This window comes from Dermacentor silvarum, chromosome 2, assembly GCF_013339745.2.
Source record: "Dermacentor silvarum isolate Dsil-2018 chromosome 2, BIME_Dsil_1.4, whole genome shotgun sequence".
Taxonomy (NCBI): Eukaryota; Metazoa; Arthropoda; class Arachnida; order Ixodida; family Ixodidae; genus Dermacentor; species Dermacentor silvarum.
In genome coordinates, this window is record NC_051155.1 from 148,130,304 (window position 1) to 148,149,763 (window position 19,460).

At 43.7% G+C, this 19,460-nt stretch overlaps 1 protein-coding gene across 11 annotated transcripts in view; it reads right to left on the reverse strand.

Annotated features, from left to right (window-relative positions):
- LOC119441900 (protein lava lamp) overlaps window positions 1-19,460 on the reverse strand; it is a 281,369-nt gene that overhangs the window by 80,531 nt on the left and 181,378 nt on the right. For 8 of the 11 annotated variants that reach the window (XM_037706558.1, XM_037706555.1, XM_037706554.1 and 5 more), the window contains 6 exons: window positions 13,996-14,131; window positions 10,460-10,743; window positions 8,527-9,932; window positions 4,739-4,847; window positions 2,312-2,406; window positions 1,000-1,020 (listed from right to left, as the gene is read on the reverse strand). In XM_037706558.1, the coding sequence (XP_037562486.1) occupies window positions 1,000-1,020; window positions 2,312-2,406; window positions 4,739-4,847; window positions 8,527-9,932; window positions 10,460-10,743; window positions 13,996-14,131 (2,051 nt within the window). The remainder of the gene's footprint in view (window positions 1-999; window positions 1,021-2,311; window positions 2,407-4,738; window positions 4,848-8,526; window positions 9,933-10,459; window positions 10,744-13,995; window positions 14,132-19,460) is intronic. The other 3 variants (XM_037706559.1, XM_037706556.1, XM_037706551.1) reach the window with 1 other exon arrangement.

Consider the following 19,460-nt stretch of genomic DNA (forward strand, 5'->3'; position numbering starts at 1 on the left):
GTGCTGCCTTGTTTCAAGATGTGTAGATAGTTAGCCAATGTTTCTTTGTGTGTCAAGCTCGGGCATTTCAAGAAAGAGAAAATAAATAGCCAAATGCTCAATAGCCGAGTGCTCAAAAACCTGTTCACTCCTAGGCGCTAGCGCTAGATTTGGTGCACCATTGAAGCCTATCCTTTGGAGGAGCTTGGGAAAACGTAAACCAACATCGAAACTTTAGGTAATGGTGGCATTATTTGCTTACTTGTTTTTGTGGAGCAGAATACCTTTACTCAATCTCACAAGTTCCATGCAGTGGGGTGAAAGCTATGGGTTGTGTCAGCCAACCAGGAAAGCGAACCAAAAAACAGGCTCCTCCACTGTCTGCATGTGATCCCCCTCTGCGCGATTCCAATTGAATGGAAGCTCCAGAGAAGAATTATCTCTTCTCTGAAACGCAAGCCAGGTCTTGTTAATGATTGGCTCACACAAGCGCCAGAATTTGCTGTACTGCATGGCGTTGGTGTGGCTGAGACAGTTCGATGCCTATACTGGCACAACTAATTCCCATAGTGCTCCTTGCAGCTGATGGCGAAGTACTGGCAATATTGTGCTGGCACAGACTGAGCATGTGAGCAGCGAGCTAAGATGATCAATTTCATTTGCAAGCTCTGTGCGATGCAATAAGCAAGCACAGCATTTGGCCAAAAGGTTTATGGCTACGCACATGTTCACTTCAAGTGTACAAACCTTCTTAGAGATTTTTTTAAATTGTTCACACATTGCCAAAGTTTTTTAGCAGCAATACATACTGCATTCGCTAGCTATAACTAATCCTGTGGTATTGGAGCTTGGTATGCAAAATGTGACAACCTGCTCTTTGGCTCTGTCGTCATGTGTCTATCCACTATCTGCGCTAACTCCAAGAAAGCAACAAATTGAGCTAGAACATAAAAGTACACAATGAGGTGCTCTTGGATGAAGTTGTGCAGGAGCACAAACATAAAAAAGAACTGTACTCACATTCTGAGAAGCAGGGCCTTACTGCGCAAATGAACACAACAAAGGAAAAAGTTTGTTACCGTCTTTCTAAAAACCGAGCGTGGTGCAACGAAGAGTGCGTTTGGTGTCTGGTGCAAGTGGTGGACAGGATGAAAGTTGGGATGGTGTGAGACAAAATGACCTAAAGTACTAGTAGCATACTGAGGTGCACTGGCTTTCATGTACTGTAAGTGCAATATAGTACTTCCGTTTCACAATGCGAAGCTCTGAGCTATGCACGAAGGTAGTGCAAATTTATCAGAGTGAAGCAGCAATGCTTTTCGGTCAGAACCAGTGCGGCTGTTACATACCCACTTTTTTTTTTCACCAGGAATAAAATGACCTGTGCTGTGTACACCCAGACACTACTGCAAGAATTTAACGAGAGGAACTGGTAGTATAGCAGTAGTTGTACGACTGTGTTGCCAGTCCATTCTTGTACAAGTTCACTGTCAAGCTCTACAAGAAATGAAAAGTGCAGCACAGCTAAGAATTGCACAGAACAGCCACTTTCACCTAATGAACTGTTTGATACATGATATGAAATACTACCTGTCTGTTGGTTTTACAATGAGCACTCCCAAAGGAAATGGTAGGTATACTGTTAAGAGACTAAGATCAATGTGAATTGGCAATGATTATGTCGTGAGTGAGACTAAGAGGAAGACGACTTGGTGGAGTGATTCAATGATAACTAATAACTAATAACGAGTCATTCAATGACAACAAATAACTAGAGGACTACCAAAACAAACAAAATGTGTGCCAAAGAAGAGGAAGGCGGCCGAGTGTTGCAAAAATTTAGGTGCAGTGACGGAATGGGGAAATCTGTGGGTACAGGCAGGGCTCATTTGACGCAGGGCAGGGACCATTGGAAACCTCTGGCAGAACCTCCTCGGTGGACATAATTAAGATGGTGGTGACGATGACATGAACAATTGAAATGTTAGCACAGACATTACTGTATTGTTTTGTTTAAATAGCAGTTTACAAAAAGGTCATTCCCAATACTACCCATTGACCTCTAGCATTTCCAGGAGGAGAACAACTTTAGTTCAACTTCTGGTGCCACGTTGAGACATTTTTTTCTATCACAGCCACGAACAGTATGATGTAAGTTCTTGTTTACCTCTCTCTCATTCTAAGGAAAGGAAAAACAAGAGACTTTTTCTAGACACAAGTGGTGAGTGATTGAAGCATGTTTGGGCAGAAAAACTATACGTTTAGCAAGAAAGAAACAACAAGAATGAGGAAGGAATTAGACGAGAACATGCAGGAAATACGAGAAGAGTACCTTGGAGATCGTGAAGTCGCCCTGATTTCCTTAGAGGCAAGCTCGTCGTTCGCTTTCCGAAGCTGCTCATGCAGGTCTTCTTTTTCTGCCTGCAGCTGGAGACAAATGCCATTCTTTTAACTAAAGAACTCCTCACTCTACCTCTCTCTCCTGGTTGCTACAGGTAAAAACAATGTTTTGAAGAAGTACTGACATCAAATTATTGCTGCTTTTATAGATAGCTGCAGTTCAAGTGAAAATGGCATGAAGCCTCAATTCATCCAGTGTTTAAAAAATAACTGCACCATAGTTAAAACTGACACAATCAAGGTGGGTGTCACATACAGGGTCGTTTCATGCCACAGGTGAAACCACAACACATGGAGATGGCTATCACATGGCATCACAAACCATTGACAGATCCGCAAGTCAACCAGGCTTGAAATAGCCTCAGATAATGCTGCACTGTTGAAAGCTGTGCAACCATGTCTTGCACCTCCCAGTTGGTCACTTCATTTCGCTTCGTTCAACATTTTTTGCACCCGCCGTGGCGGCTCAATGGCTATGGCATTCTGCTGCCGAGCAAGAAGTCGTGGGTTTGATTCCTCTCTGCAGCAGTCACATTCTAATGGAAGCGGAATGCAAAAACACTCAGTGTGCATAGATTTAGGTTTCTATTTCTTGGAAATTGAGAAAGATAAAGTATGGAATAAGTTAAGCCACAAGAACATCTGAAGTGACAAGAGCCCCAAGGTGGTCAAATTCAATCCAGAGCCTCCCGCTCCAGTTTCTCCCTGTCTGTTCTTTATAGTCGGAAACCCCATGACTAGACCTTATGATTTTTGAAATTTCTTCAGATTACATCTTGATTTAGAAGGTTCCCTACTGTTGCCTTCTGGCAAACAGAGCGCCTCTGTTGCCTTCACTACTTTTCTGATAGCGACTCTTACTCATGTCCAATGTGCCTTCAGTTAAAACTGATGTCACAGGTTTATGGAACGCTACATGATTATCACCTCCGATTGTTGTGGTGCCTCCTATGGCCTGCAGCCACCCTGCACTTCGCGCATATTTTGGACTGGTTGATGTCAAGAATGATGTAATTATTTTTTTCTGTACCTGATGAATTCAGGCTTCATGTTGTAACCACTTGGATTCGTAGCTATTACACACACACACACACACACACACACACACACACACACACACACACACACACACACACACACACACACACACACACACACACACACACACACACACACACACACACACACACACACACGCACGCACGCACGCGCACACACACAAAAGGGGGGGGGGGTGTCAGTGTTTCTTTGAAGTGTTCACTTTGCTAAAGCCAAGAGAAAAGCAAGTAAAAAAGACATTCATTTTTAAAAAAATCACAGTCATCTCAGAAAGCTGCCATATTGGTGTGTATGCCCGGCTGGGAGCTGCGTCTGGCTTTATTGCCCATTTCTTGTTGCTGTAGAGTTTGCGTTAACAAGAACTCAGTTTATTAGTTCTCTGCTGAGGCAGGGAGATGACAAGTACAAGTGTGTTTGATGTCACATAATGTAGCCAAATAGAGAGGCACTCGTGAAACAAGTGCAACAGTGTACAGTGTTTCCACGTCTACCTGCTTCACCGTGAACGTTTCCAAGCCTGATGAGCCACTACTGTGCACTTCAGACATACACTGAACATTCCGAGAATACTCACAATTTTGAAGTACTGGGCTTGTGAAGGCAGCAACCATATTCATGGCATCACTTTCAGGGATACCACCTTCGAAAAGACCACTTTTGATGTGCATACATTTTTTAGCCATAGAGTTTCTTAAGAAAATCACCAGAGATAACTCTGGCAGTAGTGTCCACGGGAACTGTAAGTATGGCAGTTCAGCCAGCATGGGAATTATGGATAGTACGTAAATTTGCCTAAACTTCATCCTTCTGGCTTCCAATGGCTTTGTAACATCGCAAGCTGATAATTTTCTACAAAGTATTACATTATGAAAGCAACAATGAGCAATGATCGTGCATGCATGCTGAAACTTATTGCCATCGGGCATTAAACATAAACTGTGTAATAAGCTAAACAACAAGAACATCTGAAGCGACAAGCACAATGTTCAGACAAATCCATGCACTAGCCACCATTCCCATGATAGCTGAACGATCACAGCAGCAGTGTCCTCTCTAGTAATTTTGGTAGCAAACTCTATGGGACAAGCAAGTGGACAGATCATCCACTGCTCACATGAGATGCTGTGTGCAAAACGTAATGTCACGCAAAAGTGAAAGCATGCCCGCAAGTGAGCAATTAACAATATACGAACCCAGTGATTGCCTGACAATTCAATGGCCTTCATTTAAAAAGTATTTTCTCTTTGAAGGCTTTTCCTATCTTTGACACGATTTCCTGCAAAGTTTTCAGGTCTCCTACCTTGTCCACAGTGGCGCTCAAGCTCTTCAACTGCTTCAGAAGCTCTGACCGCTCGTACAGGATGTCTTCCACGGAAATGTCTGACCATTCTGCCGAGGCCTCTCTCGCACTGGCAGGACAAGCAGAGTAAAAGGAATGAACACAGGTTACATTATAACTCTTTTTGTGCAACAACAATATACCTCCAAAATTATCCTAATGATAACATCAGGATACCATACAAGTGAAATGTTAAATCACACCAACGCAAGCTCAACAACAATAAAAAAGGTCACAAAAATATTTAACAGCCCCATTAACTGCCCAACACCATCTGTCAACAGATAATAGTATAGTTCCTGACAAGATTTTCTTGTACTTGATGGGGACTGCAAAAGTGTTTAACTAAGTATTCGAGAAAATGGCTTTTTCAGAGAAAGATATTTTACTGCACTTTACTCTGACTGAAAATGGAAAGCTCAATAATGTGGTATTTTCGGTTTGGCCTTAAATTCAGGCAATACATCTTGAATTAGTTTGTTTATTATATGTTTTGAGTCCACCTCAGCATAATCTGATGTATGCTATCTTCATGTGACGAAATTAAGATGTCCCAGGCAACCTGATTGCACTTTGCAAGTAGTCTACAAATTCAGTTGAAGGCTTGCAACAGCAGGCAAGAATTTTCAATCTATGCACACGAGCACATTTGCTGCTACTTGACGACATGGATAGTATATAGTACAGGGAAATCCTGATAATTTGAAATCTCTTAATTCGAATTGACGGGTAATTCAAGCTGCTCCGTTGGTCCTGGCAAATCTTATGTATTTGAATAGAGACAAACTCCCGAGAATTAGTACTCCAAAAACCACGCAACAGTTATTTGAATAAAATTTCTCAATCCCATGGACCGCTTTTTGGACAAACCGGAGCCAAAGGTGAAGGTTCGATTTGTCCCTAGCTACCATAATGTCCTGTGCCGTAAAAATGAAGAGGAAAGATGCACAGGAAGCAGAGACCGAACCGGAGCAAGCAGAGCGGCTTCTCTTAAAAGGAGCAGGAAGGAGACCTTAGCATGCCCTTCCCCACGTTACCGCATGCTCACCTATGCCCTTCCCACCCTCCTAGTGGGTGCTTCGTCACGTTACTGCCTGCTTGATCACATTACCACTCGATGCTGTCATATCCAACATCGGGCATGTGAGAGGACGATGTGCATCAAGCCACCATCCTTCTCGACTCACTCTCGCACGTTTTCCCTTGCACCCACAGCAAACAGGCGTGATCTTTTCACATTTGGACATAATAGGGAACCTAGGTGTCTTCCAGAACATGTCGTCGCGCGCTAATGGAGGAAAGATTAGACTTTGAATGCAAGCCCAGTGACGGTTTTGGTTTTGTTTGCTGTACGGCGCAATTGATCAAGTGCTATATTTAAAGGGGCTCTTCTTAGCTTGAACTCGTTGCATTCAAATAAATTTCCAGTCCCCCTTAATGTTCGATATAACGAGATTCTACTGTACCACTCTGGATAGACTCTACTGCCACAATATTACAAGTGCATAATTTCTGATTTAGTGCCTGCTGATTTCAAAGGCCTAACGTTAAGAGACAGGAAGAGAGCGGTGTGGATCAGAGAGCAAACGGGGATAGCCGATATTCTAGTTGACATTAAGAGGAAAAAATGGAGCTGGGCAGGCCATGTAATGTGTAGGATGGATAAGCGGCAGACCATTAGAGTTACAGAATTGATACCAAGAGAAGGGAAGCGCAGTCGAGGACGGCAGAAAACTAGGTGGGGTGATGAAGTTAGGAAATTCGCAGGTGCAAGTTGGAATCAGCTAGCGCAAGACAGGAGTAATTGAAGATCACAGGGAGAGGTCTTTGTCTTGCAGTGGACATAAATATAGGCTGATGATGATGACTTCAAATGGCATGCTCACTGTGACAAAAGTTCTGAATTGCGGTTTGATCATGATGCCTGGAAAACTTTTTCAAGACATTGTTACCACAGTCAGCACGTCAGCAACCAAAGTTTACTGCCATAATTTCACACTGACTGAATCAAAACTGTTTTTCTCTAAGGTCTGGCACCCAGATGGTGCACTGAATATGCAAAATAAATTGCCTAACAAAATATATTCCGGGGCTATTAAAATTAATTTCGGTCAAGTAGGTGCATGCGCTATTTCGTTCACTCACACACCTACCGAGTTAGGCTATGTATTTGTAATTAACATATTTTGGGAAATTTAGGGCATGTCTGAGCCTTAGGGATGGACGCCCTTGTGAAACCTTCAGGAAGGGGCAGCGTTGGCAAAATGCCAAATACAGCAAAGCCCTTATAGTAATAGAAAGTACGGAAAATTTGCAATTTTGTCATTTGTTCAAACAGCATGGCAAAGCAAAAGGTTTGAATGTCTCCTTCATGCATTTCACAAACAGCCATACAAATAAATTTTCCTCATATTAAAAAACAAAACGCTTTGTTAAAGGGGTCTGGAACCACCTCTTGGGCCAAGTGAAAAAATACAGGCCACGGATAGAATATGCTACTTTGAACATCTCAGCCAAACATTGCAGTCGTGTGGGACTCATGGAGCTCGCAAGCAGAGCGCAAGCTCACCTTTTCCCAAACACTCTCTTTTCAACAGAGGCCTTTTCCTCACTTTTTGCAGGCTGCTATATTTCGTTATACAGAAGATTCCAATACGTGGCTGCTATTGGTCAATAGCTAACTTCAATAAATAAAGGCGTTTGGATCAGTGCACTTCTTCCTACTGATACTGTGTATATTTATTGACGCAGTACTAACAAACAGGCAGAAGTAAGCAAAAATCTGCTTTCGAATTTCGATCACAATTACGTACTTCTGGAAGAAGCATCTGCTCATGCTTGGCTGCAGCCACCCGTGGAGGAATTAAACTTTGGCCACAACTGCTTATCAGCCTAGAAATTAAACTTAGACCACCCTGTTCAGTGCGCGCCCACTCCTTGCCTCTCCCGGCTAGACGCATTGGCAGACATCGCTTCATATTAAGCTATTGACAGTGCTTCAAAATTTGCAGGATGGATGTGGCTACTATCCACCGGTCAAGCTGGTGCAGGACAAAGCCGGTCCGCACCACGTAGCACGGCCTGACTGGAGCGCATGAACACGAGCGCACACTCCAGCCCTGTCGTGCACAAAGCAAATGCTATGCATACGCACTATAGTTGCATGTAGGTACGTGGCGTAGATACCGCGGCAGCCACAGTGTGCCACGACCAGCCCGCTTGCTGAGGACAACCTCCTTTGGCGCGTCGTAGGCGAAAAAATCGGAAACAGCGGCGTCTATGTGAACACCCAAAGTCAAATTTTAACTGCGTGCCACGGCGACGTTTGGTAGGCGGAGCATTGTGGGGACGCCCCGCTCTTCCGTAGCCTTTGCAGTGCAAGGCATTGAAGAAGGAGCGAGAGGCACCGTGACGGGGATGAAACGTGATCTTCGATTGCCAATAACTCCACTGCTGCTGAATTCATGGAAGTACTTTTTGCTGCAAAGCATTTCTGAAATAGTCTAGTTTAACTCCAAATGCATTTCTCGACTTTCATAAAAAGTGCTTCAGGGCCCCTTTAAGTGAAATGGTGCAAGCTTTCTTTGTGCAAAGTGCTTAAGTTCTTGCTCCATACAGCTACGAATGGTTGGTACACTCCCTCCATTGCATGGTAAAACTATACCAACGACACCACTCTGATGATGCTATAGAGGCCTTCTAGATGGTGATGTGTGAGCAGTGTTTATATGGTAGATAAATTTACTCACCTGCTTTCTGTGCCAGCAGTGGCTGCACGAAGCTTTGGCTGAATGGCTTCATGAGCAGTACCTTCATCTTTTTCTTCAGGGTGCTTCCCATCTAAACTATCGACCGATACAGACTTTGCAGGCTTTTCTGCAGCAGACTGACTGGCCGTTGCAGGAACCAGTTCCTCTTCAACTGGCCGGCCCTCCTCGTTCCGTTGACGTAAAGAGCTCAGCTGTTGTTCCATCTTTTCTAGCTCATCTTGCAGCTGTTTGACCCTAGCAGCACATTCCATCCTGGCGGTGTCAACAATCTCTGTGTAGTTAGCCTCCAGCTTGCTTTTCATGTCTTTGATGGCAGATGTTCTCTCGTCAGCCATGTGCTGTTCCAGCTGTGCTCTTTCCTTGTTGAGTTGTTCCACAGCCCTCGTATGCTGTTCTTTCAACTTCTCCATCTGCGTTTTGTGCGTTTTCTTCAGGGCCTCCAGTGCCAGCTCGAACTGTGCCTTCTGTGAGTTGGCCACCAAGTTGTGCTCGGTCTCGAGGCTCCTCCGCAGCTTCTGTTGCTGCTCCTCGTAGCCAGCCTTGACGTCCAGCAGTTCTCGTTGCAAACTCTCTCTCAGCACCTCAATGTTTGCCCTGTGCTCCGACTTGAGTGACTCAATCTCGGCAGCGTGCTTGGTCTCCAGCCTCCGCTCAATGTTCTCCAGCTCCTGGTCAAACTCTAGTCTTTGCGAGCCAAGCGTGTCAGCGTACTGCTCCACTTCATGCTTCAGCAGAAGTAGCTCTTCGTCTTTCAACTTCACTTCTTCCTGGTACTGCTCCTGGCTTGCAAGCAGTTCCTCCAGATGTCTCCTGTGGTCGACCTCGGCCCCTCGGAGCTTCTCCTCAAGATTCTGCAGTGCAGACTCGTACTCGGCACGAACAGTCTCCACTTCATCTTTCAGCCTATTCTTCTCCTCGGAGAGCATAGACTCGTATTCAGTGTGTGCCGCTTCAGCCTCTCGTCGCAATGTTGCATTCTCTTCTGCAAGTCGTCTAATTGCAGTGCTTGGGTCAACCACCGAGTCCGAGCTGGCCCTTGTGATGCTCTCTGCAAGCTCTACGATTTCGTCCCTTTCTTTCTTGAGAGAATCAAGTGCACTGCGGAGTGATTCTGTCTTTTTCTGCTCTTCCTCGAGGGCGGAGGACAGTTTCTGAACCTCTTCACTGTGTTTGTTGATGAGCTCTGCCATTTCGGCAGAAGCCTTCGCCTGCTGTTCGTTGGCAGCCCGGCTAAGAGCCTGTTCCTTTTCCCAGAGACTGCAACGCAGGACATCCAGCTCTTCCGTCAGGCGTCGGCGCTCGTCAGCCAGCCTTGCCTCTGCAGTTTTCTCCAGCTGCTCCACTTCTTCCCGATGCTTGCTCAGCAGCTCCTTGGTACGTACCACCTACAAATGTCCCAATAGTTTTTAGTCTCAATATGACCAAGGAAGACTCTCAGAGAAAATACAAAGTGGAATGCCAACAAAGCTTGCCACAGGTCCACAGACAGGCACCATGTTACTGTTGCTAATCTCTGGACACCTACTAAGAGCACGTGCCTTGAACTAGCTTCAGTTCTGAATTTTCAACAGGAGTCCTCATGTAATTAAATTAGTAAGTTTTAGCTAATCAGGCAGTTAATCGATGCTTACTGCCTACTTTCTAACTTTCCTGAATCAAGTAATTTGTCAAAAAAAAAAAAAAACCTGTCTGTCTGTACTATGCAGTTCTAAAGAATTACTTGAGATCTTTGATAAAAGGTCCTTTGCTCTTGGGATAGCTGGTAGAGTCATCAAAACAAGAAACAGTGCAAACAAGTAGGCCAATGAGGGAAGCTCCGATTCATGCTCTTCTTTTTTAATGTCGTTACTGAAACCCCTGGCAAATGCCAGGGATGTAGGCCCACAGAAAATGCAATTCGTTCCTCCCGCACCTGCTCGGAGAGGAGTGCCGTCTTCTCCTGAGAATGCTGCTCCTCCAGGCTTGCCCTCAGTGCCTTCAGCTGCAAGTCCTGCTGGTGCTGCAGGGAGGCAGGGTCAGCTGGGGCGCCCGAGCACAGCTGCTCGCACAGACCTCGGTAGCGCTCGAGGGCCGAGGCAGTGTCCATCTTGCTGTGGAGCTCCCGGTAGATGCCGAGTAGCTGTTCCAGCTGTGAGTGTAGCCCCGTCCTGAGCTCCTCACCCAGACGGTGGAAGGACAGCACCAACTGCTCGGCTTCTGTGGGCAAGAGAATACGAGTGAAGTTCTCAATGCAAAAGGTAGCGACGAAATTTCTGATAAGTCTGTCGTACTGAGAATGCTACAAGCATTAACGTCATTGTGTAATGTTGTGCAACTGCCGAAAGCTATGTGCTGCATATTATTGCGTTTTTTTTCACAGGCTCATCCCTGTAAAATATGTCACTATACACTTTCAGCTTATAAACCAGGGTGTCAAACTAAACCTGAACCGCAATTTTGGGCAGAACTGAAGCCGAACCCTAACCAATATTTTTGGTAGAGCTGAACCCGAACCAATATTTTTAGAATGTGCCTGAACCCGAAGTGAACATGATCCGAAAAAAAGAAAAAAATAAATAAATAAGAACGGTTACCGGTTTGCCATAAAACAGTTGAAGCACATAAGACGACAATGAGTGCTCAATAGTTAGCATGATTGTTTGGACAACTACATCTTCAATCGGCACACCCTGCTAGCAGATTGTTAAGAGTCACGAGTTGTGTTGTGTGCAAGAATGGGGACAGACGATGGGTGCTGGTAAGTATGGCCACCTTGGCAGAGACGCTTGCACTTATGAAGTTGACCATGCCAGTTGCGTTCTGCGGCCTAAAAGTTGTTTCTGGGTCTTCGCGGAATCAACATTTCTGGTGACACCCCACATTTGGCTATTAGGTGAACCTGTTACTAAAACTAGCGAAACATGGAGAGTGCGAAAGACAATGTCCTCAATGAAGGATATCAACAAGTTCAGCTGCATGACATATTGTAACCATAACACTGTGGTCGCTAATGAATGCCGTCACCTTCTCAGTGAGCTGTAACCACAGCTGTATATGGCATGTGAAATCTGCTTTTGGTATTTGCCATGTCCTAAACTGCTTCTAAAGAGGCAGCAAACTAAGAAAAATGTCAAGTGCTGGCTTCTTTCATTGCTACAGCCTAGAAGTTTCAAGCTGCAATTTATGTAATGCAATGTGAATTTGCGCTGTCGTCGACACCATAGATCACATGCCACATTTCGCTCCCCACTCGTCCTGTAGTAAAAACCTGAAGCAAAACGAGAATTAACTGACACTTGCTGTCAAAGTAATGAGTGTGAAAGCTATGCAGACCTTACGCTGATGCAAGGGTTCTCACTAATTACCTCTGTCTTTGATAGGTACATAAAAATTCCACAGAATCAATAATAATCTGTAAATACAAAATCTACAATTGTTGTGGTTCAGTTCTGAACCCGAACTGAACCGCAACAAAATTGAAGTGCGCTGAACTCGAACCCGAACTGGTATTTCTTTCGGTTCGACTTTTCTTAAACTGTATCACTACTTTGTCTTGGTCTTTTTCAGTGTTTGCACTTTGCTAGAGAAGATTGTGCATGTGTAGCATAGGCAGTGTCCTATGATAGTGTCTAAAATAGGAAGGTTGGGTGGGTATGCACATTTAAAATTTAAAATATAGGTAGAATAACTGTGCTTACAATAGAAGTACCTGATTCAGAAACTTAACATCCCATTTCTTTGAATATTAGATTATATAGCAAAATATATGGGGTTAAAAATTTACTGAAGCCTGTCTGCTATGAAAGAAGCCCATCGAAATAATAATTTTAAAAAATGAACGAAACTGTGGAGTTTTAACAGCCAAACCATAATCAGATTATGAGCCATGCCGTAGCAAGGGACCCGGATTAATTTTGAGCAAGTACACAAATGTTTTTGCATTTCGCTCCCATTGAAATATGGCTGCCACATACTTGTTGTTAGCAAACAGAGTACTTGAGTGATTTTCCATTTTCTCACTCATTTTCAACCTTCCCCACTGTGCAGGCTTCTAATAGTGATAACAAGTGCATTGAAGGAAATAAATCACATTTTTTTCTTCTGCTACATTTTCTCGTGTTCTTTTTCTTTTAGTGCGTTAGCATTAGGAGTGTCAAAGTACAAAAAAGTGTGTGCGTGAAGTGTGGGATCCAGTCACGTGGTCGACGTAGCGAGGAGATCGGGAGAGCTTAGAAGAGCGTGTCATAAGTCTACAGCGGCTTTGATTTAGTCAGTAAGAAAGCACTTTCACAATTATTTCCAGTATTTTGCACTGTCCAAACGACAGCCAGGCTTTGTAAAAATACTATACACTGGAAAGGCTGCCATGCTTGTTAACAAAAGACAATTATGCCATTGAAAAGACAGAGGTGAGTGTTTCATTATATCTTGTTTAGTGGGTGATAGAGCACTGGATTTTTGTTATATGAGGGTTAACGAGTTCATTAAGCACTGGGATAAAAGAATAGGGGGGGGGGGGGGGTTACATGCCAGTAAGAGATGGGAGAGCACCAGCAAGGAGTGCCAGATGTAACTTGATACTTCATCTGCTCAAGGTTCACAGGGGAGATGGATGGTTATGGAGATGGAGGAAGCAGAGGATTCAGAAGGAGTGCTCGGCCAGCTTGTAACATTGCACAAGATGGTGGCGCCATTTCTCGATCCCCCTTCTAAAAGAGAGCACAAATGGCTCCTCTCTACTCATTGCTTTAATTTATTTTCTATTCATTTTGAAGGAGTACCTGTGATTAGGCTCATGTTCCAGACATGAGGACAGTGTCTGCAAATAACTTTGATCCTTTTTCATTTCACGTTTATCAGTTTGTTTTATTGTTCATTCATGATATAATTCATTAAATTAAAAACAAAGTATCTAGACAGTAAGTAAGTGCCTCTTAATTTTTTACAACAAGCTTATACACGATTTATACATGCCTGTCTTTTGTTGGTGTTCTTCACTTAACTTGTGTATTAACACTTTATAAATAGGAATCTTAATTAGGGCAAATACGATGAAGTAATAGCAGTATTTTACAATCAAAGTTAATAATTGCATTTCTAGTGCATTGCCGCCACGTAAACATCGGTGACATTTACAGTATGAAGGTGAATTGCATTAATCCGTCAAGAGAGGGTATTTCAAGTCAGATAACTTGTCTCACGTGGTGCATGTAAACACTGGCATACTGCCTTGAGAGAGAGAGAGGAAAAGTGAGTCTGCTGCTGACATGTGCACTCTTGCACTCACCGGTGCAACACACTCGCCGGGAACAAGTTCCAACTTGTTTCAGACGAGAGGGGATGCGCCATATGTAAACACTGTCACATAGTATTACCGTGATGTGTTAAGACATGCGATACACTACTGGCACATTCATGTAAACCTGGCTCATGATGCTCAGATGCTGAGCAGTAAGCGCCAAATCTAACCTTTGGCTGAATCCAGATGCTTCCCGAGATCATGCACCAGTGCCTCTGCATCGTCTCTGGCCGTCGTGGCTGAATCTTCTGTCGCTGCAGAACCAGGGGTGTTGGCATACTTTGCCTTCCATTCATCAGTCAACCGCTGCAGAGTAGAAATGAAGAAGGACTTTGTAAGATACTGTTCATACCATGACTATAACAATATATTAAAAGAAATTTTAAAAGGACCAGTAAAGGATTGGTAAACAAAATTTTTGCAATTCTAGAAACGTATACTGTATACACATTACTGTAATGAGAGTCTCAGCCAGCCAGAAAAGATACAAATCCGAAAGACAGGTTCACCCCCTGTCTATCAAATTTGCCTCTTTTCTAGCTACCTTGAAACTACCACATTAGCTTCTCATGGCATTGTGGATTTTGAAAGTGTATGCTCAGGACTAGTTAACAGTTCATTCATAAACAAGAATTACATCGAATTCTAAAGCAACTAAATGCTTAAGTCGTGAAAACATTTGACCCAAGCATGTGAAACTATCATTACATAAATACTGTAAGATGCTCGAACAAATAGTAGCCTCTCATATTTATAATCACCTAGAATGTAAAGTTTTTGTTTTTCCTTTTGACCACGTTGCCCATTTCCATACTATGTATTACAAAACCGACTTTACTGAAACTAGACTCACTTACGCTATCCTGGCTCCACAATTTTTTCTCCATTCGCTAACAGTTCACTGTTGTTAACAATTGCTCCTCTTCTCATTCCTTTGTAACATCTGGTGTACCACAGGAAGCGTCGTTGGCCAGCTACTTTTTTAAATATACATTAATGGCCTTCCATGTAACATTCTGTCTTGTGTCAGAATCTTTGCAGATGACTGCATCATATACCGGTCGATTTTCAATACTGCCTACCACAGTGCCCTAGAAAATTACCTCCAGCAAGTAGCTAACTGGTGCAATACCTGGCTGATGTTCCTTAACTCAACTAAATGTCAAGTTATGTTGTTTAGATGTAAGCAATCTATTTCCGAATTTTCCTACCTCATTAATGACAGTCCTGTATTGCTTGTCTCATCTTTCAAATACTTCGGAGTTACTCTATCACTAAACCTTTCCTGGTCTTCTCAAATTAACACTGTCTGTGCTAGTGCTTCCAGATCTGTAGGATACCTATGTCGTAACTCAAGCAACTGCCAGACTAACATTTGTAAATTGGCTTTTGAAATAGTTGCCAGTCCGCAGCTTGAGTATACAGCTCCTATCTGGTCACCCTACCACAATAATCTAATTAACATCCTAGAATCTGTGCAGAATAGGTCCGCTCGTATTGTTTACAGAAAATATGATTACCACTTAGCATATTGCATCTTCTAAGTATCTGTCGTTACATCACACTTTTGTGCTTGTTTCACAAATATGTTTAAAGTGCCAGGCTTTTTACTTTATGTCTGTCTGTCCCACCTTGCACATCCCACAGATGACATAATAATCCCAGCTTTATGAGCATCTACGGCACAATGACCACTTTCAATTCATCAGTGCTCCCAAGCACCATTCGCCTCTGGAATGACCTCCCAAATTTCATCATTGCCGAATCTTAAGCCTCTACCCCATGATAGCGATTTTGTGAGCGAAAGTGACAACACTGGCTTCGAGCGACGAAACGAGTGGTCGCACGAACAGACTGCTTATTCTTGTCTCTCGATTGCTTGGATCTGGATATCTAGAATTTGTAGCTCATTGCCTTGAAGTGCTATGAGTGACTAGCCAATAGCATGAAGCATGAAATGGATGTACATCAGTCAAGTACTACAAATTGTTGCACGGAACGAGCAAACTAACAAATTTTAACATGTGCGAGAATAAGAACCCACTGCAAGACCTTCAAAAATATTTCATGCTGCTCTTTACAGCAATACACATCAACTTAATTTATTAAAACATGCATCACGGCAGTTTCGGTGCGTCTTTGCTGCCCTCATGCCATCAACATCGAGGAGACGTCGCTCAAAGTCGTTGCTCGCGTGGGGTTCAACTTGTAGGCGATGAGTAGATGCAACAGCCATCTCCATCGCATCGCTTGTCGCTGAAGCACGAGAGATCGCTTGTATGGGGTTTATGCTTGATAACAACAAATTTTGCTAGCATCTAACCATGCACTTAATGAGATGACATAGATCAGTAGCTTTTATTGGTTCTTTTTTCTATGTATCTTCAATGTTCATTCACATTGTTAAACACGAAACAGCCATGCGCACTGCACCTGGAAACTTTCTTTGTCTGTTTACATATTAACTTAGTTCTCTTACTTATCATTTTTTCACATGCATCTTCAAATAGCGCTTGTATATTGCATAGTGTTTTCACCTCAAATGTATAAATTTATGCCTATAATTTTGTTTGTATTTTTATCGATGTCTGCATTTTTATGCAGTTTGTCTAAGTCTGTTGTTGCTTTGCGTTGCCATTTTATTGTACTAGACCCCTTACCCAATGCCTCAAACAGAGGCCTGAAAGGTAAATTGAATAAATAAATAAATATCTGCAACAATCGGTAGTGCTTGCGCAAGATTCATTTCATCCATTAATAGTCAACATTTTCTCAACAAATAAATGAGAAGAGTTAAAAAAAAATATCAATTATCTAAACTGATTCAGTATTGGTTTTTAGTGTGCCTTAATCTTTCACAATACCTTCCTCAGTGAACTATTCCAAATTGTGAGGGCACAAAAATGCGGTGTACTACAGTAGGCCTCGACTAAATGAACGCCAAGAGAATTTGAATATCTGTGTTAGTAGAAGTTCAGTTTAACAGCAGTGCAGTGAATGTGTATGAGGTCCATAATGTTCTCCAAATGGATATGTACAGTCTGTTTCACACTTAGGGGAAAACTCGGAGCGTCTTGCAATGCACTCCGACTTTTCCCCTAAGTGTGAAACCGACTGTGCTATCGTGAACAATATGAGCTCGAACACGTGAGTGCGTGGAAAATAGCCTCGAACCCTACATTGGCTGATTTGCAGCGGCCGCTTTTGGAAACAAATTGGAAAGGGCGCCGCGCTTCCACTGGCTGCTCACACTCCCGCCTCGATATCATTGCTGCAAAACGGTAGCTTGTAGCATGTCACCGGCCGCTAGCGGTGATATCAATTCACATCAACGCGCACAGCTACATCAAATGACCCATCAGGCTATGCAGCTGCTGAGATATCGGCTGTGACGTTGACTGCCATAATGCACAGGTCATGCTTGTATTAAATCTAGGCGGTGTTGGCTGAGCGTTCGGATATGCCACTTTTATCATTTTTTTTTGTACGCTAGCCAAGCGGGAGTGCCAACAGTTAGCGGAAGAGCGCCCCTCCTTTCCCCTCCGGTTTCGGCAGCGCCATCCACGTATGACGCTATCTAGGTTTTGAGGCTATTTTCCACGTGCTCCCGTGTTCGAGCTCATATTGCTCACGATAGTACACCATATAATTCAGCTCAGCAGAGCTGTAACAAAAATAGTTACTTGTATTTTGATTTCCTTTTAAGAAAATATGATGTCTAGGCTGACAAAAATGGATGACCGAATCAACGATGATCCATACCACAACTTTTGTGTATGATTATAATCTGTCAGAAAAGGTGTTTGAAGCTGACTGCCTTACTCTTGACTATAATGTTGATAAGTAAAATGTCACTGGATAATTCCAGTGTCATGCCATAAACATTAAACATTTAGCTAAAGTTAATAGGAGGCTTAGAAAGTGCAACACAATCAAACAGTTAGAATATACCAGGTGTTCAAAATTAAGCATTACGGAATTTTTTAAAATCACCTGTGGCAGGTAGCATAATTCTTACCATTGAGCTGCGTTACTCGAAGAGGCGGACATTAGTAGCATGAGAAATCGAAACACATATTCAACTAATTAACAAAAATTGCCTAATGAACTTCTTAGTTTATTACATTAAGACACGTATTGCAATTTACAAATTGTAGCCAGTGAGTTTGCAAGACACATCCACTTAAAATGAATTTCCAGGATGACACCCCAGTTAAGAGACAATTTCCCAAAGTGTGGGACGAAATACATGGGCGTTCCAGTTACTTTTGTGCTTTAATGTATAAAACAGCAGTTTGGTAAAAAAGTTAGTGGAACACCAGCGCATTTTTACGGCGAGTTTGAGGGCGCATATCTCCAAACTGGCGTCATTCTGGAAATTCATTCCAAGTGGATATGCCTAACAAGCTCACTGGCTTCAATTTGTAAATTGCAACATGTGTCGTAAAGTAATTAACTAAGGAGTTAATTAGTGAATTTTTAGTTGAATATGTGCTTCAATTTTTAGTGCTACTAATGTACGCCTCATCGAATAACCCAGCTCAAGATAAGAATTTGGCTACCTGCCACAGGCGATTTTTTAATATTCCGTAAAACTTCAAAATGAACACCCTGTATACTGGTGGCATCCAACACACCACTGTATATACACGACATCATTGATGAAACAAAGAGTTCCTCGAGTGCGTAAAAACGTGCATATGAGTCTTAACAAATTGTGCAAATCGAGTTCATCGGAACGAAAAGTGCAAACAAATCACACTCCGTAAAATGCAGGGCGCCTCACACTGCAGACATCTAGCCAGAGCTTGCGTCTCGCGTAGGCGCACTGTGTATGTAAACCGCAATGAGAGCAAAAAGAAACATATAGCAGAGTGCAATACCAGCGAGCGGTGGACTTCGGGCCGGGCCGTCAAAACGAAACGATGGAAAAGATAGGCGCACGATCGAACCCGCAGGCAGTACGGCGGGTGCAAAGGGGGGGGGGGGGGGGGGGTTCGCTGCTTATCATCGCAACCACACGTCGCCTGCGAATTATACCCCAAAACAAAAGTAAACAAGCAAACCAAAAGGGAGGAAGGGAGAGTGAGGGAGGTGTAATGAAAGGTGGCTTACGCGACAGGCAGGCGGTCGGTCGTTTCTCTACGAGCGCCGTTTGCGAGTCTCTCTCAACTCCTCCACCGATCCCCCCTCTCCCCTCAACTTTTCGACGCTTTCCGAAAGCCAGACGGGCGCGCGCGCGCGCGGTTTCGAGAGAGGGAAAGAAGAGGGGCAGATGCACGCGCACGCGCGCGCGCGCGCGGCAAGTCTTTGTGGCTACCTACCCTTCCCCCCCCCCCCCCCTTTTTTTTTTATGTCTGATCGAGACGCCGTCGCCAAAACTCGAAAGCACGGCGCAAAGCCAAACGGTCGCGCCGCACCATCTGCCCCTCCAGAGACGCGAGGGTGGGGCGAAGGGGGGAGGCGAAAGACAGCGTGCGGGCGTTGTTGTCCGACCGTGAAGCCACGCGCCCGCTGTCGCCCCCCTTATCCCCCAGTTGTACCCCTCCTGCCCAACATCAGATACACACAGAGCCCGCTGAGAGACTCGCAACGAACCGTCGCCGCTGTGCGAAGAAGCACAGACAAGCGGTGA